General features: G+C 49.1%; 1 protein-coding gene across 1 annotated transcript in view; it reads right to left on the reverse strand.

Annotated features, from left to right (window-relative positions):
* The window catches only part of ryr3 (ryanodine receptor 3), a 109,288-nt gene that overhangs the window by 17,253 nt on the left and 71,809 nt on the right, over window positions 1–20,226 (reverse strand). The window contains 30 exon segments of the mRNA XM_030345011.1: window positions 695–791; window positions 2,115–2,227; window positions 3,061–3,195; window positions 3,689–3,748; window positions 4,169–4,336; window positions 5,562–5,654; window positions 5,758–5,845; window positions 6,086–6,234; window positions 6,769–6,863; window positions 7,785–7,983; window positions 8,292–8,410; window positions 8,899–9,029; window positions 9,195–9,276; window positions 9,647–9,885; window positions 10,170–10,230; window positions 10,332–10,381; window positions 11,146–11,267; window positions 11,674–11,741; window positions 11,907–12,022; window positions 12,473–12,596; window positions 13,036–13,111; window positions 13,344–13,406; window positions 13,513–13,650; window positions 14,055–14,144; window positions 14,335–14,413; window positions 14,708–14,868; window positions 15,859–15,999; window positions 16,800–16,890; window positions 17,778–17,998; window positions 19,244–19,413. Coding sequence (XP_030200871.1) covers window positions 695–791; window positions 2,115–2,227; window positions 3,061–3,195; window positions 3,689–3,748; window positions 4,169–4,336; window positions 5,562–5,654; window positions 5,758–5,845; window positions 6,086–6,234; window positions 6,769–6,863; window positions 7,785–7,983; window positions 8,292–8,410; window positions 8,899–9,029; window positions 9,195–9,276; window positions 9,647–9,885; window positions 10,170–10,230; window positions 10,332–10,381; window positions 11,146–11,267; window positions 11,674–11,741; window positions 11,907–12,022; window positions 12,473–12,596; window positions 13,036–13,111; window positions 13,344–13,406; window positions 13,513–13,650; window positions 14,055–14,144; window positions 14,335–14,413; window positions 14,708–14,868; window positions 15,859–15,999; window positions 16,800–16,890; window positions 17,778–17,998; window positions 19,244–19,413 — 3,539 coding nt within the window.

Raw genomic sequence — 20,226 nt, forward strand, 5'->3', positions numbered from 1 at the left:
ACCACACTCTAAGGGGTTCATCCTCCACAGGGGGGAAGGACCTCTGCGTCGGCCTCAGTCGACAAGCATGGAATACCAAAACACTACGCAAGCATGCCACTGACGCCACGGTGACCACAGAGACGCTGGGACGCGGAGGGACGCCACGCGACGCCACACTACAGACTCACGAGACAGCAGAGACGCACAACGCACGGGCTCCATCCAACGTCTGACGACGACAGAGAAAAGACCAATAAAAAATAAAAAGTACACAAAGAAGAAAAAAAAAGGGAAAAAACGTCACGACGAGCGATGGGGTGGTTGTGGGGTCCCCCCTAGCGACGAGCCCCCTGTTCCTTACCACTGCCGTCAGATAGCAGACATAGCCCCACTTTCTAGTGCCGCCGCCGCCGCCGCGCGCCGCGGGCCCCGCCCTGCTCCTCCTCAGTTGATCATGCAGCCTTTGACCCCTGACCGACCTCTGCTTGGAGGGCTTCGCGCGGCCCGAGCGGGCGGGGCCCCTGGCCGCCGGGGCGGGGCGGGGGGCCCTGTTGGCGTGCGAGCGATCGACGTCCCAGGGCTCGACGGACGCGGGGGTAAAGAAGCACTCGGCAGACAGAACCGGCGGGGGCGGGGGCGGGGCGCCGGTTGCGCGGGGGGGCGGCGCCGGGTAAGAGAGGCGCGGGGGGGGCCGGGGGGGCCCGGTACTTACGGCCAGGTCCTGCACTAGCTTCTCCTCAAAGGAGTTCTCCTCTGCCTCTATCCATAGCCTCTGATAGCCGGGAATGAAGAGGTTGATAGAGCGATGCCTGGGGAACGGGGGGAGGGGGGGGGGGGGGGGGGGAGGGGGGTGGAGGGGAGAGGAGGGGGGGGGAGGGGGGGGGAGGAGGCAGAGTGGTGGAGTTAGGGTGGGGTTCTGGTGAGATTAGGAGGAGACATGGGAGGAGAGATGTACAAGGAGTGGCGGGTGGGTTGGTGAGGAGTGTGGGAAGGTTACAGGAAGTGCAAATTCAGGCAAGGGTGGTGATTGGTCGATGCGGGAACCACTGGCTCTTCTGACTGGTCACTTTTGGTCAATCAATAACCTGAATGTTACTTTCGACTGGCTCTGAAATTTGGTCAAGAATTTGTACATGGAGGGATAGATGTGTTGTCGGATCACATTTGCTGTTCCTAGCAGGGACAAAACATGTATTGAGGTTAGCACATTAGCACATCTCGAGACAGGAGATGCACACCTAAATAAAAACACAAAAAACTTAAAATCTTAATCTTAAAATGACACATGCTCTTTTGGAGGGTTGGATGACAAAAAAACAGATCTCAGTATGATAGTGGGGAGGACGATTAGACAAAAAGCAAAACAAATCTACTAAAATGTCCAATCAAACTGATAGAACTAAAAAAATATTACTTGCTAGCCCATTTAGCCCTTCTTTCATCGCCATCAATTACACTTGAGGCGATACGAAATTCCCTATCAGCATTTTGCAGTGGTAATCAATCCAATCACTTGTTTTGGCTACCCGCTCGTCCTATCTGACCAATCAGAATCAGCAGTGCAAAGAGCTGACGGTTGGTTGCCGGGAGGCGTGAGGTCGATCCGGGGGCCTGGGGGATGGAGGAAGGGAGCGGACTGAGCAGATGAAGCGTTCGGCCCCCGTGGTCCCACTTTACCGTCAGCAGGGAGAACAGTCGGTCAAAGCTGGAGGCTTTGAACGCCCTTTCCAGCCAGACCTCCCGATAGCCGTTGAGGAAGTAATTATTATTTTTGTATCTGGGGGAGGATGGCGGGGGGGTTGTGTTATGCAGGAGAACAACACAGAGGAGAGAAAAGGTCATTAAGGAGGGGATGGGAGGGCTTCATATAGGGGCACACCTTCAAGAAACAAGATCACACACACACACAGGTACTCACACACACACACACACACACACACACACACACACACACACACACACAACTCCAATTCCATACTATACTGGCAAGTAGGATGTGGTTAGTTTGAGAGGCGTCATGTACCAACATGTCCCTATCCATCAGAATGGACCTTCCTCTAAGGATCTCCTGTTCCCGGGGGGGGGCCCTGTGCTGGGGGGTGTCGGGTGGGGTGGGGGGGTGAGAGGCCTACCTGGGTAGGTTGTAGAGGGGGGCCATGCGGAAGCAGGCCACCACCGCCCGCTTACGCTGCTTGGACAGCAGCTTCTGGTACACCAGCTTCTTGTTCCTCAGCGGCTGCTCCACCTGCAGGGCGGGGGGCGGGGGGGGGGGGCGTTAGGGGGCTGGAGCTACCAGGCCGCGGAGGGGGCTACACACGCGGCCCACCCGGGCAGTACCCGGGGTTCAAACCCACAGCATTGCATGTGCAACCCTGCCTTGTGTCTCCAGTGTCCGGTCTATTTCTTTAATTTCTAAATAAATCCTTTAACGTTTGTTATCGGATGATTATTTATTTTTCCCTTGACTTTAAGGTGACCTTCAGTGACCTGAAAGGCAGCTGGCCAATGTCATCTTAATCGTTATTACCTCTTTGTCAATCTTTGCTATAATCGTGTGATTAGAATTAGCATCAATAATAAAAGCATGCAACAGGTCGTGAACCGTATAAAAAAAAAACAAGGGTTACTGTGCGTGTGTGTGTGTGTGTGCACGCACGTATGTGTTTGTGTGTACGTGTTTGTCTGTTTGTGTGCGTGTGCATGCATCTGTGTGTGTGTGTGTTTGTGTGCATCTGCGTGCGTGCGTGCATGCATGTGTGTGCCTGTGCGCGTGTGTGAAATTGTGAATGTGTGTGCCTCTGTACCTGTGTGTGTGTGTGCCTCTGTACCTGTGTGTGTGTGTGTGTCTGTGTGTGTGTGCCTCTGTACCTGTGTGCGTGTGTGTGTACCTGTGTGCCTGTGTGCGTGTGTGCCTCTGTACCTGTGTGTGTGTGTGTGCCTCTGTACCTGTGTGTGTGTGTGTGTGTGTGTGTGTGCCTCTGTACCTGTGTGTGCCTCTGTACCTGTATGTGTGTGTGTGTGTGCCTCTGTACCTGTGTGTGCCTCTGTACCTGTATGTGTGTGTGTGTGCCTCTGTACCTGCTCCAGGTAGAAGACGGCGGCGGAGATGCTCTGGACGCGGTTCACGGTGTGCTCGGGGTCGGCGGGCTCCTCGCTCTTGGCCACCACGTTGCGGTACAGGTTGATCTGCCACTGCACCGCCGGGTCCTCGGACTGACACACACAGCACCGCCACGCAGCAGGGGGAGAGGTCAGGACACAGGCTACAGGACACCATGGCACTCATAGAGCACGTAAAACAACAAGGCATCGAATACAAGGTGGTTGTCATGTTATCCATGTTATTCATAGTAATGCGTATTTATTTCTACCTCTGCCTCTATTTGATATGCAATTTCAATTATGTGCAATTTTGCTAACTATTTATTGACTCATTTCATTGACTTTTACTGTTGAAGTCAGACTGTCTGTTGTCTGAATTCGTGAGCTTCTGGTGACCTAAATTTCCCCAAGGGGATGAATAAAGTATCTACCTATCTATCGATCTATGAGTTAGACAGAGTTATGAGATTCTTGGATGAAGTGACTGGAATGCATGAATGAATGACTCAGGGGTGCTCCATCCAATACAGAGACCAGTGAGGAGGGGAGGAGGATGTGTGGATGAGCCTGGTGTACCCCCATGTCTCCCCCCGATGGGACCCACCTTGTCCTGGAGATGGAGGTTCTGCCGCAGGTGTTCCTTCACTTCATCGTCTGTGTCTTTCTGAGTGGGGAGAGGGGAGACGCACAGAGAGTCTGAGACCACGTAGAATGGCCCCTACTGCGCATCCTACTCGTAATATGACATATCGTCGGGTCAGACAGAGCAGCTGTGGTGATGAAAATATAATACGGGAAACATTCCGATCCTCTGAGAAATGATTGATAACCCATTGCTAATAATATTTTTGTCATACATAATGACATAATAATCACATAGCTTTCTCTTAGTAAAGGCCTCAGGTGTGTGTGTGTGTGTGTGTGTGTGTGTGTGTGTGTGTGTGTGTGTGTGTGTGTGTGTGTGTGTGTGTGTGTGTGTGTGTGTGTGTGTGTGTGTGTGTGTGTGTGTGCGCGCGCGCGCGCGGGCAGGCCTGTTTGTGTGTGTGCGTGTGTGTGTGTGTATGTGTGCGTGGTACTCCCTCACCAGGAGGTAGCGTATCTTGGCCAGGGAGATGAGCTCCTGGTCCCCAGGGGTGCACATGTTGAGGCCGATGGGCAGCAGCTTCTTCAGCGCCGCCACGATCAGCGACGTCTGGATGGTGTAGTACTCGCCACGCCGCCGCTTGTGCTTCCTCTCCTGGTCGCCGCCCGACTGCAAGGGAGACACGATCATGAGCACGTAGCGAGGGAAGATGGCTGATCAGGGTCATACTGTCCGGTCACTGGTGCTCTGGGCTGAAGAGGGCAACAGGGGGTCTGGCTGGTCGGAGAGGGGTAACTGTCTCTCCTGGCCTCACCATAACGTCATCATTCTGGGTTGAACGTGTGTGAGTCTATACAGAGTTTGTGGGGGAAACCAGTGAATCTCCATTCAAGTACAAAGAGAGTAAAGTGCTGGTATTTATTGTTTACCCTCATGATAGATAGGCTTTGAAGAAAATTCCCAAGAAAACCCAATTGATGACAATTGATGTTGGTAACGGATGTTTAAGTGAGGCTAAGGGAGGCGGTCCAAATGCTTTGATCACCCAGACCATGATCAGTAAGGAGCTCATTTTAACAGCAACCCCCAGCAACCAGGATCAATCTGCAAGGGGACCTTAGTACCATGGCGAGATTGGTTATTCACTACCCTACAGCCAAAGAAAACTAGAAACTGAAACCCAAATGAAGCCGTGTTTGCAGACAATACAGCAGCTGAGTGATCTCAGTGTTGCGGCAATTCAAGTCGTGGGATGTGGTAAGTAACCTGTCATCCTGTAAGAAAGAATACCTGAAAACAACCCATGCGTCTTTAAGACTGCTGGTGGGGCTCTGGGGTTATTAGACATAACTAATGCGCGTTCAGCAAGGCCTTAGAGCCTTACTCAAAACCAGTGGCAGGGTGGAGATAAATACAGCAAGAAACACATCAATATACCGCACAGCAAGACGGATGAACGAGCCCTCATCTAGCACTGAGAACCCATCTACACACGAGACAACTCAATAAAGTCCATTTGCTTTGTGTACGACCATCAATCCCCGACGTAGCGTCACATCAGCAAAAAGCGCCCAATCTGGGATTCTTCTGTGCATCAACATTAGTAAAGGGTACAAAACTGCCAAGTACTGGAGCCCTCAGAGTTTGTGTCTGACCCAACGCGACGTTTCGGACGAGGTTGCACAAAGTGCTGATAACCGGACAGCCGAAGACCAATACATTTCATTCCAAGGCTTGGGTATAATCCTTGACACAGCGTAATTTGCCATGACAGGCTACGGCATAGCTACCATTAAAACCTGCTGAACCCCGAAATATATCTGAACCCCAGACAAAAGAAGTCACCCCCTTAAACATCTGACCGCATGTAGGCGCATAAACTAGGGATATTTACCTTGGACATGTTGGTTTTGCCTTCCCCAGTGAGGAAGCCCAGGTTGTTGATCTCATTCTGGACCACAAAGTTCTGCTCCTCCCTCTTAAAGTTCTGTGTCACAATGCGGAGGATAAAGAAGACGTAGCACAATAACGATTAAAGCAATGAACACGTCAAATCCTGTCTGCTTTCTTGACGTCCCGGTGAGACCTACACTGGACTTGCACCAGAGGATGAAGATCTCAGCCACCATCCTGAAGAGCTCTGTGGAGTCTGCGTTGGGATCCTTCAGCCACCTGGACCTGAGGGGGATAAGGAGGGCAGACCGACCATGAGGCTGGGGCCAATGGCCATCAATCGGGTTCCATATCTTACCCAGCATACAGGTACTATATACCTGTACATACAGACCAAGTCTTGTTCTGGAAACATATAGGGTTGCTGTTGTGTTCATAGAGGCCTCAATACAAATAATAATAATCTAACCCTATGTGAAATGTGGGTGGGATAGGTGCTTTGTCTGGCCGCTTGGGAGCGCCTACCTGTTGTTGTCCACGTAGCGGATGAGCATGGGGTAGAAGGAGTACAGGTCCCTGCAGAGCACGGCAAACTCATCCAGGATCTGCAGCTCAGCCTCCTGGGTGTCCCCTTTACCCGCGTCGGCCTTGAGCAGCTCCTCATCAGAGACCACCTGCAGGACACACACACAGTCCTGCCTCACTGCCCCACCTCGTCTGGGGGACAGGCCGGGGCTGAGCACCCACCACCAGGCCCGTCTGATGTGGCTTCAGGTGCCAAAAGGGAATGTTTCTTCGAGTTGAAGCCATGAATGTGAAATCGCACTGTGTTTGATGGGCGGGGGGCAGCACTACTTTGATACTAATACGGAATGGATTTAAACTAAACTGTTTGGGTTTCAGAGGAAATTAAATGTCAAGGTGAAAACGGCTAACCTTCCACAGCAGATTGGATTAGCTTCAACCAGTGTGATCTCAAGTGGCTTAAAAGTAAATACCATCAGTGAAGTGAAAAACCTCTTGGGTTGAAAAAATACTAATTCCAAAGCAGCATTCAATTCCAAACCTGAAACCCACTTTGGGTCACCATTCCCCGGGGATGGTTTACTGGCTGATTACAGCCAAGCGGTCCGTATTGGGCTGGTTCCAGATTCACATCTTGAGGCCAAGAACTAGGGAAAGCCCACTTACTCTGTGATAGGCCTTACCTTGACGGTCTTCTTCTTGAGTTTAGCGAGCGTAGGCAGGAAGTGGGTCCTCAACAGGCCGGCTGCCGCCTTGCAGATGATGGGCTGAGAGTAGACTGTCACAAAGACATGCTGACCATCAGCCACCCAGGAGGTCGTTGAACGCACATCACGTCATTTCACCCTCATAACACATCGGTGCCAACACTTATTACAGAGCCATGGTTAAAGGTGCTGTAGGTCGGATTCAAGAGCTACTCTTGAAGTTTCATTTGTTAGAAATGGCCAAGCCATCCGTCAGCTATTAGTGAGTCAAATGAGCTGTGACAGATCTGTTTCTTGTTGAATGCTCTTGCCCCTTTGTATGGGCAAATATGAGAAACCATTTGTGGGGAAGCAACACTTTTAATGGCAGAAGGAGGGGAGTGTCTTTGGTTTAGTTACAAAATCTTGCTCTCCTTTCTTGTCTCTTTCATTCCAACATTTTGAAACCTAACTACCTCAACTTGAAAAAAAAAAAAATAATAATAATAATTTAGTATGACCCTCCAGTGTAAGCTGACCCCTTTACACGAAATGTATGTCTACAGTGCAGTATTCACAAGAAGTTTAAATTGTGATACATTCTTGAAATGTTTGTTCATAGCTGCTCCGATTTCTATGGGCCTCCTTGATTGTTCTCAGCCTCAGTAACTCACTGCTAAATCAGTCGACGTGAGTAGTTAGAACAAGGCTAGCCAGAGCCTGATCCTCCGTCTTGCTGCTTCAAGATTCTTCAAGAAGTTTTTGTTATGAATATGTAATGGCTTCAAAACACCAAACAGTTCAGTTTCTGAGGAAAATAACTATCGAAGTGGGAACCCCATTTCCATTGTAAGATGTCCTCCCTTCCTACCTCCCTACCTACCCACCGTCTTCTTCTTGAGTGGCTCCAGTGCAGGCATGAAGTGGCGTCCTTGCTGCCTACCCTGGACGTGTGTGCGTTTGTCTGTGCGTGTGTTTGTGCATGTGTGTGCGTGCGTGTGCCTGCTGCCCACCAGCGATCCTCTTCATCCAGGGGGCGTCGTCGATGCCCAAGTTGTTGTTGAGGATCTTGAGGATGTTGCCCAGGATGATGCTGAGGTGCTCTGAGGTCAGCGTGGTGCAGCACTCCGCCTCCGGCTCCATGTTGTCCGGCCCCATCTCCCACCAGGAGGACAGGTAGTTACACAGCATGGGCAGGATCACCTCGATCACCTGGGGGGGAGAGGCAGCGCACAGCCGACGGTCATGTCCTGGTGGAGGAGGGGAGACTGGCCCATGTCCCCGTCACCAAAACACCACCATTTAATTGAACCTGGAATACTTTTTTGTAGAATATCATTTCGATGGCATCTCTAGGAATGACTGTCATGGTTGACAAACCCAGATTTGTTTTGCAGGACAGTCCAGTGCAGGACTATGCACCTGATCACACATCATCATTCACACTCCAATGTGTTTGATGGTGTGTGAACGGCGGTGATGCTGACCGCCAGAGGCCACCACATCCGGACGAGACTCACGTGGGGCATCTCGGTGTAGCGGGCGCCGGTCTCCGACAGGTCGTGGATGCTCTTCAGCAGCCCGTCGATGCGAGGCAACTCAGGACACATCTCCTCCACCGTGTCAGGCATGCTCAGAACTACAGCCAGAACACACACACACACACACACACACACACACACACACACACACACACACACACACACACACACACACACACACACACACACACACACAAACACACACACAAACACACACACACACACACACACACGCACGCCGGGTGAGAGACAACACCTGAGAGGGGGCTGCAACCGTTTCAACAGGTTCAGGGAAGCAAAGGGAAGCTGTTTTACTGTGTTGTGATTAACATCCCCCACACTCTGTTCCTCTCTCTCTCTCGATTATAAAAACTAAATATATGATCGATGTATTATGTTCAGGTGGGAACGGCAAGGGAGAAAATGGCAGTAAGGAGACACAGAAGAATAAATGGCTATGATACTATTCATGACTAACAAACTACCCTACGGTTGGCCTGAAACACACTGCTGTCACACTGACGGCCGCGGGTCTCAGGCGGTGAGCCTGGATCAGGGGGGGGTATGAACGGAAGTCTACACTTACTGGCCCTCTCCCGCGGGGTCTTGGTGTTGAAGACCGACAGCGGGTTATGGGCGTTGAGCTGGGGCTCCAGGAAGGCCACGGGCATGGCTGCCACCAGGATGGCCAGGCACTCTCCCAGAGCCGGCAGGTGCCTTTAGAGAGGACCACACACACATGCTTCATCACAGCATACCCTCCAGGACCGTTTCATCAGGCATTACAAAGGATTCACAGGGATATTGCTCCTAGTGAGTTTATATCTATATATCTATAGAGAGTCAGTGCATTAATATCCCTTGTTCTTGACGGCCCCTTACTTCTCCACGTAGATGTTCTTGGCGGTGCCCAGCGAGTACAGACAGGTCAGGATACGGTAGCAGGACAGCTGTACGTCATCCACTGTAAACCACACGTATTGGGGATCAGTGAAGGATTCATATTTTCACAACAAATATTGAAACCGATATTGATAATTAGACCAGGCACTTCAGGCAGCAGCCCTCAAAACAGAAAGTGTGAAGTAAACGCTTTATGTGCTTTGACATTCAGTCCGAGTTAACTAGTGACACAGTTGAGGGTGTCACAATTGTTTCCCTTACAGTTACACTACCACACTCCATACCGCAACCCACCATACAAATAAACCATTTAAAAAGCAAGTCACTGCTCATCATGGGGTCAGCTGATCTTCATCCACGTCTTCCCAACTCACTTTACCCGGATCCCGGACCAAACCCCCCCCCCCCCCCCCCGGCCCCGCCGTGCTCACCCAGCAGCTCCACCCCGAAGTCGTGGGTCTTGACGTGCTCGAAGAGGGCGGTGAGGATGGGCAGCAGGGCCACCGTCACGTAGTTGATGCTCTGCGTCACGCTCTTCATCTGGGCGCGCGACTGCGTGAACTTGCCCAGCTTCAGCATCTCCTGCAGCTTCTCCAGGTCCTCCGAGGCGTTCTCGAAGAAAGCCCTCACGCCCGCCTTAACCAGCTCAGAGCCCGACTTCATCACCGTTCTGAGGGACGGGGGGGCGGCGTTATGGGTTAAAGGTCGCAGTGTGCACCGTTTCAACAGGGCTGTTGGCCCAAGATAACCGGGACGTAACGGTAGTCAATGCTGATCGATAGTGATTTAAATATTGTCATCATCAATAAAATCACACCCTGTGGTTAATATAATGTGAGAATACAAAAGACCGCTCTTCTTTTGTTTACGATAATCGTACCGTCGACCCTCCCAAAACCCCTCCGCATTCCATTGCCGTAGATCGCTGTAGTAATGACATTGCAATTCAATCACCTGGTGTCGATGGAGTGAGCCAGGATGTCCAGGCAGCTGACCATCATGGCTGCATCGCTGCCTGTAGGAGCAACACGGGGAGGCAGGGCTCGGTGAGGAACGGCACACAGAGGCAATGAGAGGAACAACAGGCAAAGGCTCAGAGGCAACGGCAGTGCTTACCAAAGAGAGAGATCCTGTGTCTGACAAGAGCTGCAAGCTTACAGAACAGGCTAGGAGGCAAGGAGAGGAGAGGAAGGAAAGGAAAGAAAAGGAGGGCAGAAATGAAGAGATGCTGAAAACAAACTGAGCTGAGAGAAATTAAGAAGGCAGGGGGAACTAGGCATGCTCAACACATTTATTTGAAATAAATGATAATATTGTAACAAGAAAGATATAATGAGACATTCGGTGGAAAGTATTTTCCTTCTTTTAGAATTGCTCATGTTACGTTGAGTTGAATACATTCTAGACTGTCATATGTGGTTTGAATTAGAGTAATTTACGTTCAATTTGTTGAGTTCTCAAGGTTTCTACACAAGAGCATATCCAGAAAGGTTTGAAGGAAGGAGCACAGTGGTGAGATGAGAGTAGTTGAAGAAGAAAGTAATAATTATAACTTATCAACCTCTTTCTACCTGATGATTCCTTTATGATTACTAATCGTAAACACTGATTGATTCTGAAATAGCACAATTTGTTGATGGTGGGCCACATTTGTCGAGATTACATAATTGTAAGCTTTGGATAATTGTTAGGTTTTCTTAATGAATATTGGAATAGTACATGTAAAAATGTTTTATGTAAAAAGGAAAATTCACATTCCGCATCTTTCCCTGCCTGAATCGGAGTCACGGAGACCACTGCTGCAGAGTCCCGTTTCATCGATTGATCTGTCTTTCTTTTTCATTTGTGTTACAGTTAGTATATCTGACCACAAAAGTAACACACAACAACTTGGAGCTTGCACATCAAGACATTATTCAGCAGTCAGTACCTTGTGACCATCTCCTTCTCCTTGTTGGAGGCGTATCCACAGCTGCTCAGGTTCTTGCTGGGCGTGGACAGGAAGTAGAGGCAGTGGTTCTTAAAGGTCTGGTCCAGCAGGGGCAGCAGAACCTAGGGAACCCATAGGGGAAGACCTCTTGATAAAGTGACCCAACTATTCTAGCCTGTTTTTGTTGTTTAAGGTTAACAACGTCCTGGCTGATGCAACAATCTTAGCTGTCCCTCCTATCTTCAGTAATACATCCGTGTTCCGATTCTGTATCCATTTTGCTGAAGAGCATTTAGCGTGATTGTGCCAAGAATGTCAACAATGGCAGTTAAGCCCTTTTCAACATAACGGTGATTCATGATACAAGTACAATACAAAAGGTAAATCCGTTCAAAGGAGTGATTCGGCCAAAATACATAATTACGGTACGGTATTTTTAGGGTCATTACAGTAATGGATGTTTAAGTGAAGCAGGGAGATACGGCGGCAGTGATTTGATCACCGCTCCTTTATGTGAGACTTTCAGACCTTGGCAAAGAACTTGATTTCCTGGTCGTGGGGGGATCGGTCCGTCTTGCCGCTGGTTGCCATGGCCTCTGGAGTCACGGGTCAAACACACACACACAGAAGACAAGGGATTTACATTTACACAATCAATCCTCTTTGAATGGGAAAATAAAGAGCAAAAGGCGCACACACACACATACACACATTAACACAATAACAGACCCACACGCACACTCTCACACACTCTCACTCACCCAGGTGGGCGATGAACTCCTGTGCAGAGTCCACGTACTGTAGCATCCTCTTGAGGAACTTGTAGCAGAACCTTTTCTCCATGGAGGAGGAGTCCTCTGCGATTTCCATCTGACCTCTGCCAAGCACAAGGCACAACACACACTGAGAAACAGGTCGCTCGACTTCTGTTGTGTAATTTATTCCATGGGCCTGAATTCAGATCCAACTCTAATGTCCTTCCATACACATTCAAAGGAAAATCTGCAGTTTGAAAATTACACATGGGCGGTTCTTTAATGATAAGAAACTATAAAAGGTGATTTTAAGACTGCATGGTTTCTCTCCTAGAGAAAAACAGAATAGAACATCTTTCTTCCCCCAGCAGCATGACAACATATCCTCTAAAAAAATAAACTGCCCTTTTTTATGACCCTTTATTGAAACTCTCCCGTGCATTTCAATGTTTGAGTACTTGTACAAGGACAACGCTGACCCTCTGATGCTCTGATCTGTCCAGACGTGTGGCTAATCTTAAGTGTCCTTATAGTGTACGAGCGTAAAGAGACTGTTCAGACAGGCAGCAGACCTGCTGACGGCGTAGCCGCTGATCTGCAGGTACTTGAACAGCTCCTGGGCCTTCTCCCGGTCGCGGTGCTTCTCCTTGGCCGTCAGCGTGTCGTAGGGGACCAGCAGAGCGTGGCTCCCGCCTCCTGGGGTGAACAGCGCAACGAGGAACCGTCAGTGACCACATAACCAGTAACCACCAACTATGCACAAACATTTTCGTTAACCGAAAACTAAAACAAGGCTTGTGTCATGTTTACAAAAACAAAGTAAAATAAGAAAATGACAGATAAAATGTCTTAAGTTGTTGTCTTTTGTCAATTTGTGGGTGTGCTTTTGTTCTAAGTGAAGGTCTCCAAAGCGGTGGTGGTAAAGGAAACAAAAAAACAGAAAAATAAAAAATGCCAAACTACAATGGCCCTGGTGACAACACAGCGGTGTTGTATTCTACGTGTCTAGACTAAAGAGCTGCTCAGACAAGCTCCGGATGCTTCCACTAGGAAACCCTCTAAATGGATCTCTGTTGCCGAGAGCTGCCGTTTCTCTTCAGATACTTTTCTTTTTGGATACTTTTCTTTTGCATACCTTTGCTGTTCAGATCAATCTTCTTCTTCTTGGCCCAGATGTTGTGGTAGTTTTCTGCCACCAACTCCACCATGCCCTGTAGGGAGAAGCAGCAGTATCATTCTGGGTGAAAGTATCAATGTGTTTGTGAGTTTGACCTGAATATGTATCACAGTGACATACATCTAACATTTTCATTCATCACATTATTTTGATATTTTTTTTAAATTGTACACATTTCTAGTATTCATGCGGATACAAATGAACAAGGTACTTCATTTATTTGTGCAATTATTGATCTAAGTGATTCAGAAATAACAAAGACCAACCTGTAGCTCTCTGGACAACGCAACGTTGTGCAGTTCTGCAGGCGCAGGGCTAAATCCATCAGCCTACAGAATCCCCAAAAAACAATATCAAATATGTATCAGGAATATGTGTTTAAAAACCACTCTAAAAACGATGTATGGAGATGAGGACGGGAGGGCTGGCGGGCACCTCGGCGCTCTTCTTGAGCTTCTCGCTCTCGCGCTGCTGGAACAGGGCCTCCCCCTCCTTGGTCCTCTGGATGCTCCAGCCCAGGGCCAGCATGCTCTTCAGGGACTCCTTCACCGGCCAGCGGTACGTCTCTCTCTCCTGGGCATCACACGCACAGCGCACGTCACAGATGCACACACACACACACACACACACACACACACACACGCGCACGCCAATAGTGTTTACTCGTTATTGCCATGGCATCATCACTTTGGGTGCTTTGTCAGCGGTTCTTGAACTCACAACTTAAAAACCTCTAAATCTCTTTAGCGCAGTGACAACATAAAAACATGATTCCAAGGATCAGTGCAGCCCAGCTTTTGTCCAGTACATTTCACACTTCATTCAGCAGGCACTGGTTCAGCAACATTCTTATTATGGATCATGGCTGGGTTCAGTTCTGACCCAGGTCTAGGGTTCACCAATATGCAGTGGGACATCCGCCCTGCAGTCCCCCATAGAAAGTGTGAGTGTGCGTCTGCGTTTAGATCCAGACCTACCTTCTCACTCAGAGACTTGTAGGGCTTCAACAGTGGGTGAGCTTTGGCCTGTTCGTCCACGCTGTCGCCCAGTGTCCAGCCCGCCGACACCTGCAACAGCCCCACAGCACATGCATCTTGAGGCAGGTAGCCACCCAGGAACAGGGTAAAGACTGCTGGCAATATAGCGCCAAGTACAACTTACAGCTTGCTAATTAAAACTGCAGGTGCGGCCATTTTAAACAGACAAAATGAGGACCAAATGAGTGGGATACGAGATTAACATATAACGTTGACGTACCTTTTCTGAGCACCATTTGTCATGGGAATGCTCTGAGTATTTGTTTGCAATGTAATCAAGTTTTTCCGGGAGGGAGATGCTGAAACGCAAGCATGTTGTCGGATCAGATCAATGCGGACCCGTTGGTTGTTTTCATTCTATTCATTCTATATATTCTGATTGGTCAGTAACGCTCTAAGAGTGTGCATTATTTTGCCAATAAAAGGGGCGCCTCTGCCTTTGAACCGTTCTGAATCAATTTGCTACCAATCAAATATTAAAAACATCGTTCAAATAACACTATGGACCAGGTGATTGACACTACGAACCACCCTGGGTTGTCCTTACTTTGGCATGGACAAGAAGCTCGGGGCAAGCAGATGGAACCACTCACTTGGCAGTGTTGACAGGCCTGGGGTCAAAGTTGCCCTGGGTGTCCACCGAGGCCTGCTTCTCCAGCGTGCCGGGGCTGGTGTCCACAAAGTCTGGAGGCATGGCCCCGGCCAACGCACACAGGCAGGGCATGGCCATCTTGAACAGCTCAGCGTCGTACTTCTGCGAGGGGGATGGACACGGTTAAGAGACGACGTTCAGGCTGGCAGCAGCAGACGTTGTGCAGGAGAAAAGCAGACAGCGTCATTTCAGCAGCCACCCGACCGGCCTGTTTCGAATTCATACTGCAAGTCATAGGTCAATGGAAAGTATTTCTCCCAAGAAACTTTCAGTGTTGGGTAACATCCAATCCTGCCATATAGAGTAATAATAATAACATTAATTATGTTAATAATAATAATTTTCTAGATACTCAAAGCACTTCCACCAATAAAATTAAGTATTAAACCATCTGGTATCAATAAAAAGTCACATTAAAACATTGAAAAGCACGATGGCCTTCAGAGCCCCCTGGCCCATCTCTCAAAGGGGGGGGAGGCTCCAGGTGGGGGTACAGTACAGAGTCAGGCCCTGTGGAGAGAACCACAGACGAGAGCGCAGCACTTGTCTCCGTGCTGGTCGGCAAAGGACATGCGTGTGCACACGCAGGCTGACAGGACATGATTACACCGTGCGACGACTTGTCGTATTTGGAGGGGAATTGACTGGAAGCATCAGCATCAGCGTAAGAAAGGGAAAGACAAAGATGGGAAGATGAGGTAGAGGGGCTGTGAGTGACCACGGTTGGCAACTGATCGGGTGAAAGTCATTGCGTTCCTACCCTAACCCGTGGACATTGATATAGACAGCTGAGAAATGGTAAATTTAGGGCTTTCCCCAATATGACTTTAATGGTGTAATTTGTTAGAAATGCCACAGCCATCTTTCAGCTATACGTGGGTGAAATGCTCTGCTTCGAGTTGAATGCGCCTGCCTCTGTTTGAGGCAGTTTAGATATTACAGTGCTCCTTGCTCGTTTCTGACCAATCAGGGCATTTTCTTGCCCTGATTTCTCAAAGACAGAACGGCAAGTGGTGTTCAACAGTGTGTCCTCAGCCAGTGTGTGTGTGTGTGTGTGTGTGTGTGTCTGTGTGTGTGTGTGTGTGTGTGTACCCTCTTGGAGAGGGAGTCGAAGGTGCCCCAGAAGAGCTTCTTGGTGAGCAGCAGCTCCTCCTCAGAGGCGATGCCGAAGCCGGCCAGGCCAGAGGGCAGGCAGTAGTACTTCCAGTTCCGGTCGTAGTGGTTGGTCAGCAGCTGCACGGCACAGGGACAGAGGTCAGATGTCAGGGACAGAGGTCAGGGCAAAGGGACAGAGGTCAGGGAACAGGGACAGAGGTCAGATGTCAGGGACAGAGGTCAGGGCAAAGGGACAGAGGTCAGGGAACAGGGACAGAGGTCAGATGTCAGGGACAGAGGTCAGGGCAAAGGGACAGAGGTCAGGGAACAGGGACAGAGGTCAGATGTCAGGGTCAGAGGTCAGGGAACAGGGACAGAGGTCAGAGGTGAGGGCACAGGGACAGAGTTCAGAGGTCAGGGACAGAGTTCAGAGGTCAGGGAACAGGGACAGAGGTCAGGGCACAGGGACAGAGTTCAGAGGTCAGGGAACAGGGACAGAGGTCAGAGGTCAGGGCACAGGGACAGAGCTCAGTGCAAAGGGACAGAGATCAGAGGTCAGGGCACAGGGACAGAGGTCAGAGTGGATATGGTAATCAGGAAAGGGCTGGTCCGACTGTTAGTTATTATGGTAGTTTTCTTGCTTTTTTGGTCATATGGTTTAGTCATTCATGGTGAAATGACTTTGCATCATGGGAACACATTGCTGTGTCTGAAACTGCCGCAGCGTTTGTCATGCGAGACGTGGCTAAAGAAAGTTTACATTAGCCTCGGTTATGGTTTATTAACATGGATTTAGGATTTTAAAGCACTACAACTCTCTCACCAACACAACATCCCATGATGCATTCTGACGTACCAGCCCTATATAACACTCCCCCATCAGCCCCATCCCAGCGGACCCATGAGGGGGGAGACCCCAGCGTGGGGCCGTGACTCACCCTCAGGGCCATCATGGCGTACTCGGTGAGCATGGGCACGTCAAACACCAGCCGTCTGAGGAGCTGCTGCATCATGGAGGGACGCAGGTTCCTGTGGAGCAGACCCCGGGGGGTTATCAGAGCGGAGAGGACAGGCACGCATTCAACCTCTGACAGGGAGGCGGCTCCTCTGGTGCTAAGAGTGCTTTGAGTGACGAGGGAGAGCGGAGAGGGCATTGGCGACAAACAGAGCTGAGAAAGGGTTTCGAAAGGTCTGGAAAATTATCAAAATATCCGAAATGTACAAACAGAGCGACTATTAAAACTGTTCTAGACATCTACAAAAAATAACGAATGTGTGGATACATTATACGGACCAAAGCTAGAGAGGGGGATAAAACGAAGGCAATCTTTCTTTGCTTTAACCTCACTACACGAAGGCGGTGGACTTAAGAGCCCAATTCAAGCTGCACCACTAGGTGGCAGTGCATTTCCACCAAGAAAACAATCAAGCAAATTGTTTAAAAACAACACAACAGGGAAAACGAGGAGGACAAAAAAGCGATGGGACCGAGTTTGAGCACCCGGGTGCCTCAACAACAATAACAACAACAATAACAAGGAGCACAAACGGAACCGATTAAAAAAACATTGGCAACAAGTTGCAGCGCAGGCAGCTACACCACGACCGCAGCAAGGGAACAGCAGCGAGGATTAGAAGATACACTTTGAATTAAAATGGTTGTTTGTGATGCTACCATTATGCATGTAAATGATGGCACACTCTGCATTCCTGCTCAAAGTCTCTTCCATGATAATCCAAATCGTTGTTCCTTGCTCTTTGGGTTGGCAGGTGTCCTACATAAAGGTCTCTAGAGCCCTTTGAGACCATAGCTCTAATAAAGGGCAAACCACAACTGACCTGGCTTGACTCCTAATAGAAACAGCAAAAAGTCGATAGACGGCGTGGAGGTTACCAGGGGGGGGGGGGGGGCTTACGTGCAGATGGCCAGCAGGCACTCCTCGATGGAGTCCCTCTGGGCCTTGGTGAGCGAGCGGCCCTTGGACAGGCGGTAGATGGTCTGCAGGGTGGAGTCGATGAGGGCCGCATGGTGCTCTGTGCTGGCGAAGAGCGCGGCGCAGCGCGTCAGCAGGGGCAGCAGCGCCGAGCCGATGTAGCGGTTCATGGCCAGGGCCGTCTCCGAGGTGCTCAGCACTTCCTGAGGACGGCAGCGGGGCGGTGGCGTTAGAGGGACACGGGTGAAGGGGCGCCCGCGGTTCAGAGGTTTGGGAATAGTTTTGTTTTGATGTGATTGCGCTAAGTGTGTTGTTTGGTTAGATAAAAGACTCCCGGACTAAGGTTCCTAATCCAACCTCACCATTGATTAGTCTTGACTCCTTTAAGTATCCCGTTTTTTGCCTAAAAATATGTCTGAATTTGTTAAGTTTCTGATGAACGTCCTATTGCTCTTGGCCCTCACAGAAATCCGAAACACAGGAGTTTTCTAAAAGCAAAGATCGTCCCTGCAAAAGATGACGAAAGGTGACTACAAAAGTGGCCGAGCGACCTGGTGCCCGGAGAAGATCACTGAAACTCCCTCACACGTTCTACACCACGCTGGAGGACTGACTGCAAGCCGTTAAACACTCTGCAATCCTTCCTGTCCCCTGTGGCCCATCCCAGTGACATATTCGATGTAATGGTGGGGCTGAATTGGTTGTACTGTCGTTGAACTGTCATTATGATTCCCCCTGGGAGTTTATGCTGAAGTAATTACATTGTTCCCATTTGCCATAGTCTCCCCGGTCTAATAGGGGAGTACAACAGAGGTCTGAGACAAAAGTACTTAATTTGAATAAAAGCGCTTTAATAGAAAAAAGGTGTAAGGGGAGGCATTTCGAAAAGGGTGACTTTGAAACCCAGGTCGCCCTACGACGTTGTTTCTCATTTATTAGCTAGAGTTTGAGGAGATCAGATTGTACTAACAATTCCTTAAACAGTGGGTCTAGCTAAAGCTGTCAAAACAGAAAGAGCCATAGGAAGCCAGTATTAATTGCTTGTCATTGCAGAACTTTTTGCGAACCGCCTTGATGACCTCGATCGCATCTCACGGGCAGCTATATTCCCAGCCCAGGGATTTCATTAAAGCCTGGGTCCTGAGAGGAATAACAATGCACTGCAGCTCCCCCTGACTTCCCCAGGTAAGAGTAGCGTCCAGGATTTCCAATCTTTAATAAAGTATTACTTATCTCCACACTGTGTAATGATTAGACTCGGCAGGGCGCTACAAAACTCCCTTGCTTGCGTACTCCTGCACTTATCATTATTTACATTTGCTCTATTTTACGACTTTGACCGTGAATGCTTTTAAATCATTTCGATCTAACGCCAGGGTTTATTTTGAAGTAAATATTTGTGTTTACAGTTGTACGGTTGTTACGGACCAAAGCCGGCATTCACTCACCGTGTCGAGGGAGGCGGAGGCACGGAGGTCTGGCAGGAAGCCCACCTCCAGCATTCTGAGCAGGAAGCTCTGGTCCTCGATGCCGTACACACGGTCCAGAAAGAGCACCATGGGGGCCTTGTGGTCCGGGCAGAAGCTGGCCGCCATGTCGGGCTCCGTCACCGAGCCGTCTGAACGAACAAGGACGCTGAGGTTATTATGCGATTTTCATGCTAGAAGGAGACCGCAGGGAGAGACTTTACAACATTTCACATCTAAATAAATATATTTTTTAATTAAATGCTGATGTTAATTCTGTATGGGATAATAAGAAGCTACACTAGCATGGCGGGGGGAGGGGCTATACAGTAAAGCTTGGTCTGATTCAGAAGACTTTTCAGTTGGGCTGCAACTAACTACCGTGCTACTCTGTATTCAGACTTTAGGCACTTGATATGGTGACATGATACGTCATGCTATGATGTGTTTAAAGTTGCTGCAGGTAGCATTTCAGAGTCCTAAAGAGAGATAGCAGAATAGAGAAATATATTGAAAGTTACAATTCAAATAATTTTGCCCTCCCTATGTTCCTCCATCATTGAAACCAAGTCTTGTTTTCATGCCACTGTTATTGTCAGAGGATGGATTCCCGAAAACAAATAGGGGAAGAGCTTACCTGATTGGTCGGAAGTGATCCGGTCGACCAGAACATATATCATCACTGTGTATTTCATTCACCAATAGCCATATTACCTAGAGCACCTTCATATCTGAGATAATCATTCAAAAATGATATTCCTACATTTGTGGAAAATAAAATAATAAAAACAAAATTGTCCCAACCACCAGTTTGAACAAAGTACGCAGAATCATTAATATACTACGATTAAGTATTCACTGAGCAGACATTTATTTCCACATGTACGGGTTAGGTGGGTTTGGTCAAGGCTGCCTACAGGTAGCCTGAGGACATGGCGGATAACACCCTGGCCGGGGGCCAATCC

This window comes from Gadus morhua, chromosome 21 (assembly GCF_902167405.1).
Source record: "Gadus morhua chromosome 21, gadMor3.0, whole genome shotgun sequence".
Lineage (NCBI taxonomy): Eukaryota > Metazoa > Chordata > Actinopteri > Gadiformes > Gadidae > Gadus > Gadus morhua.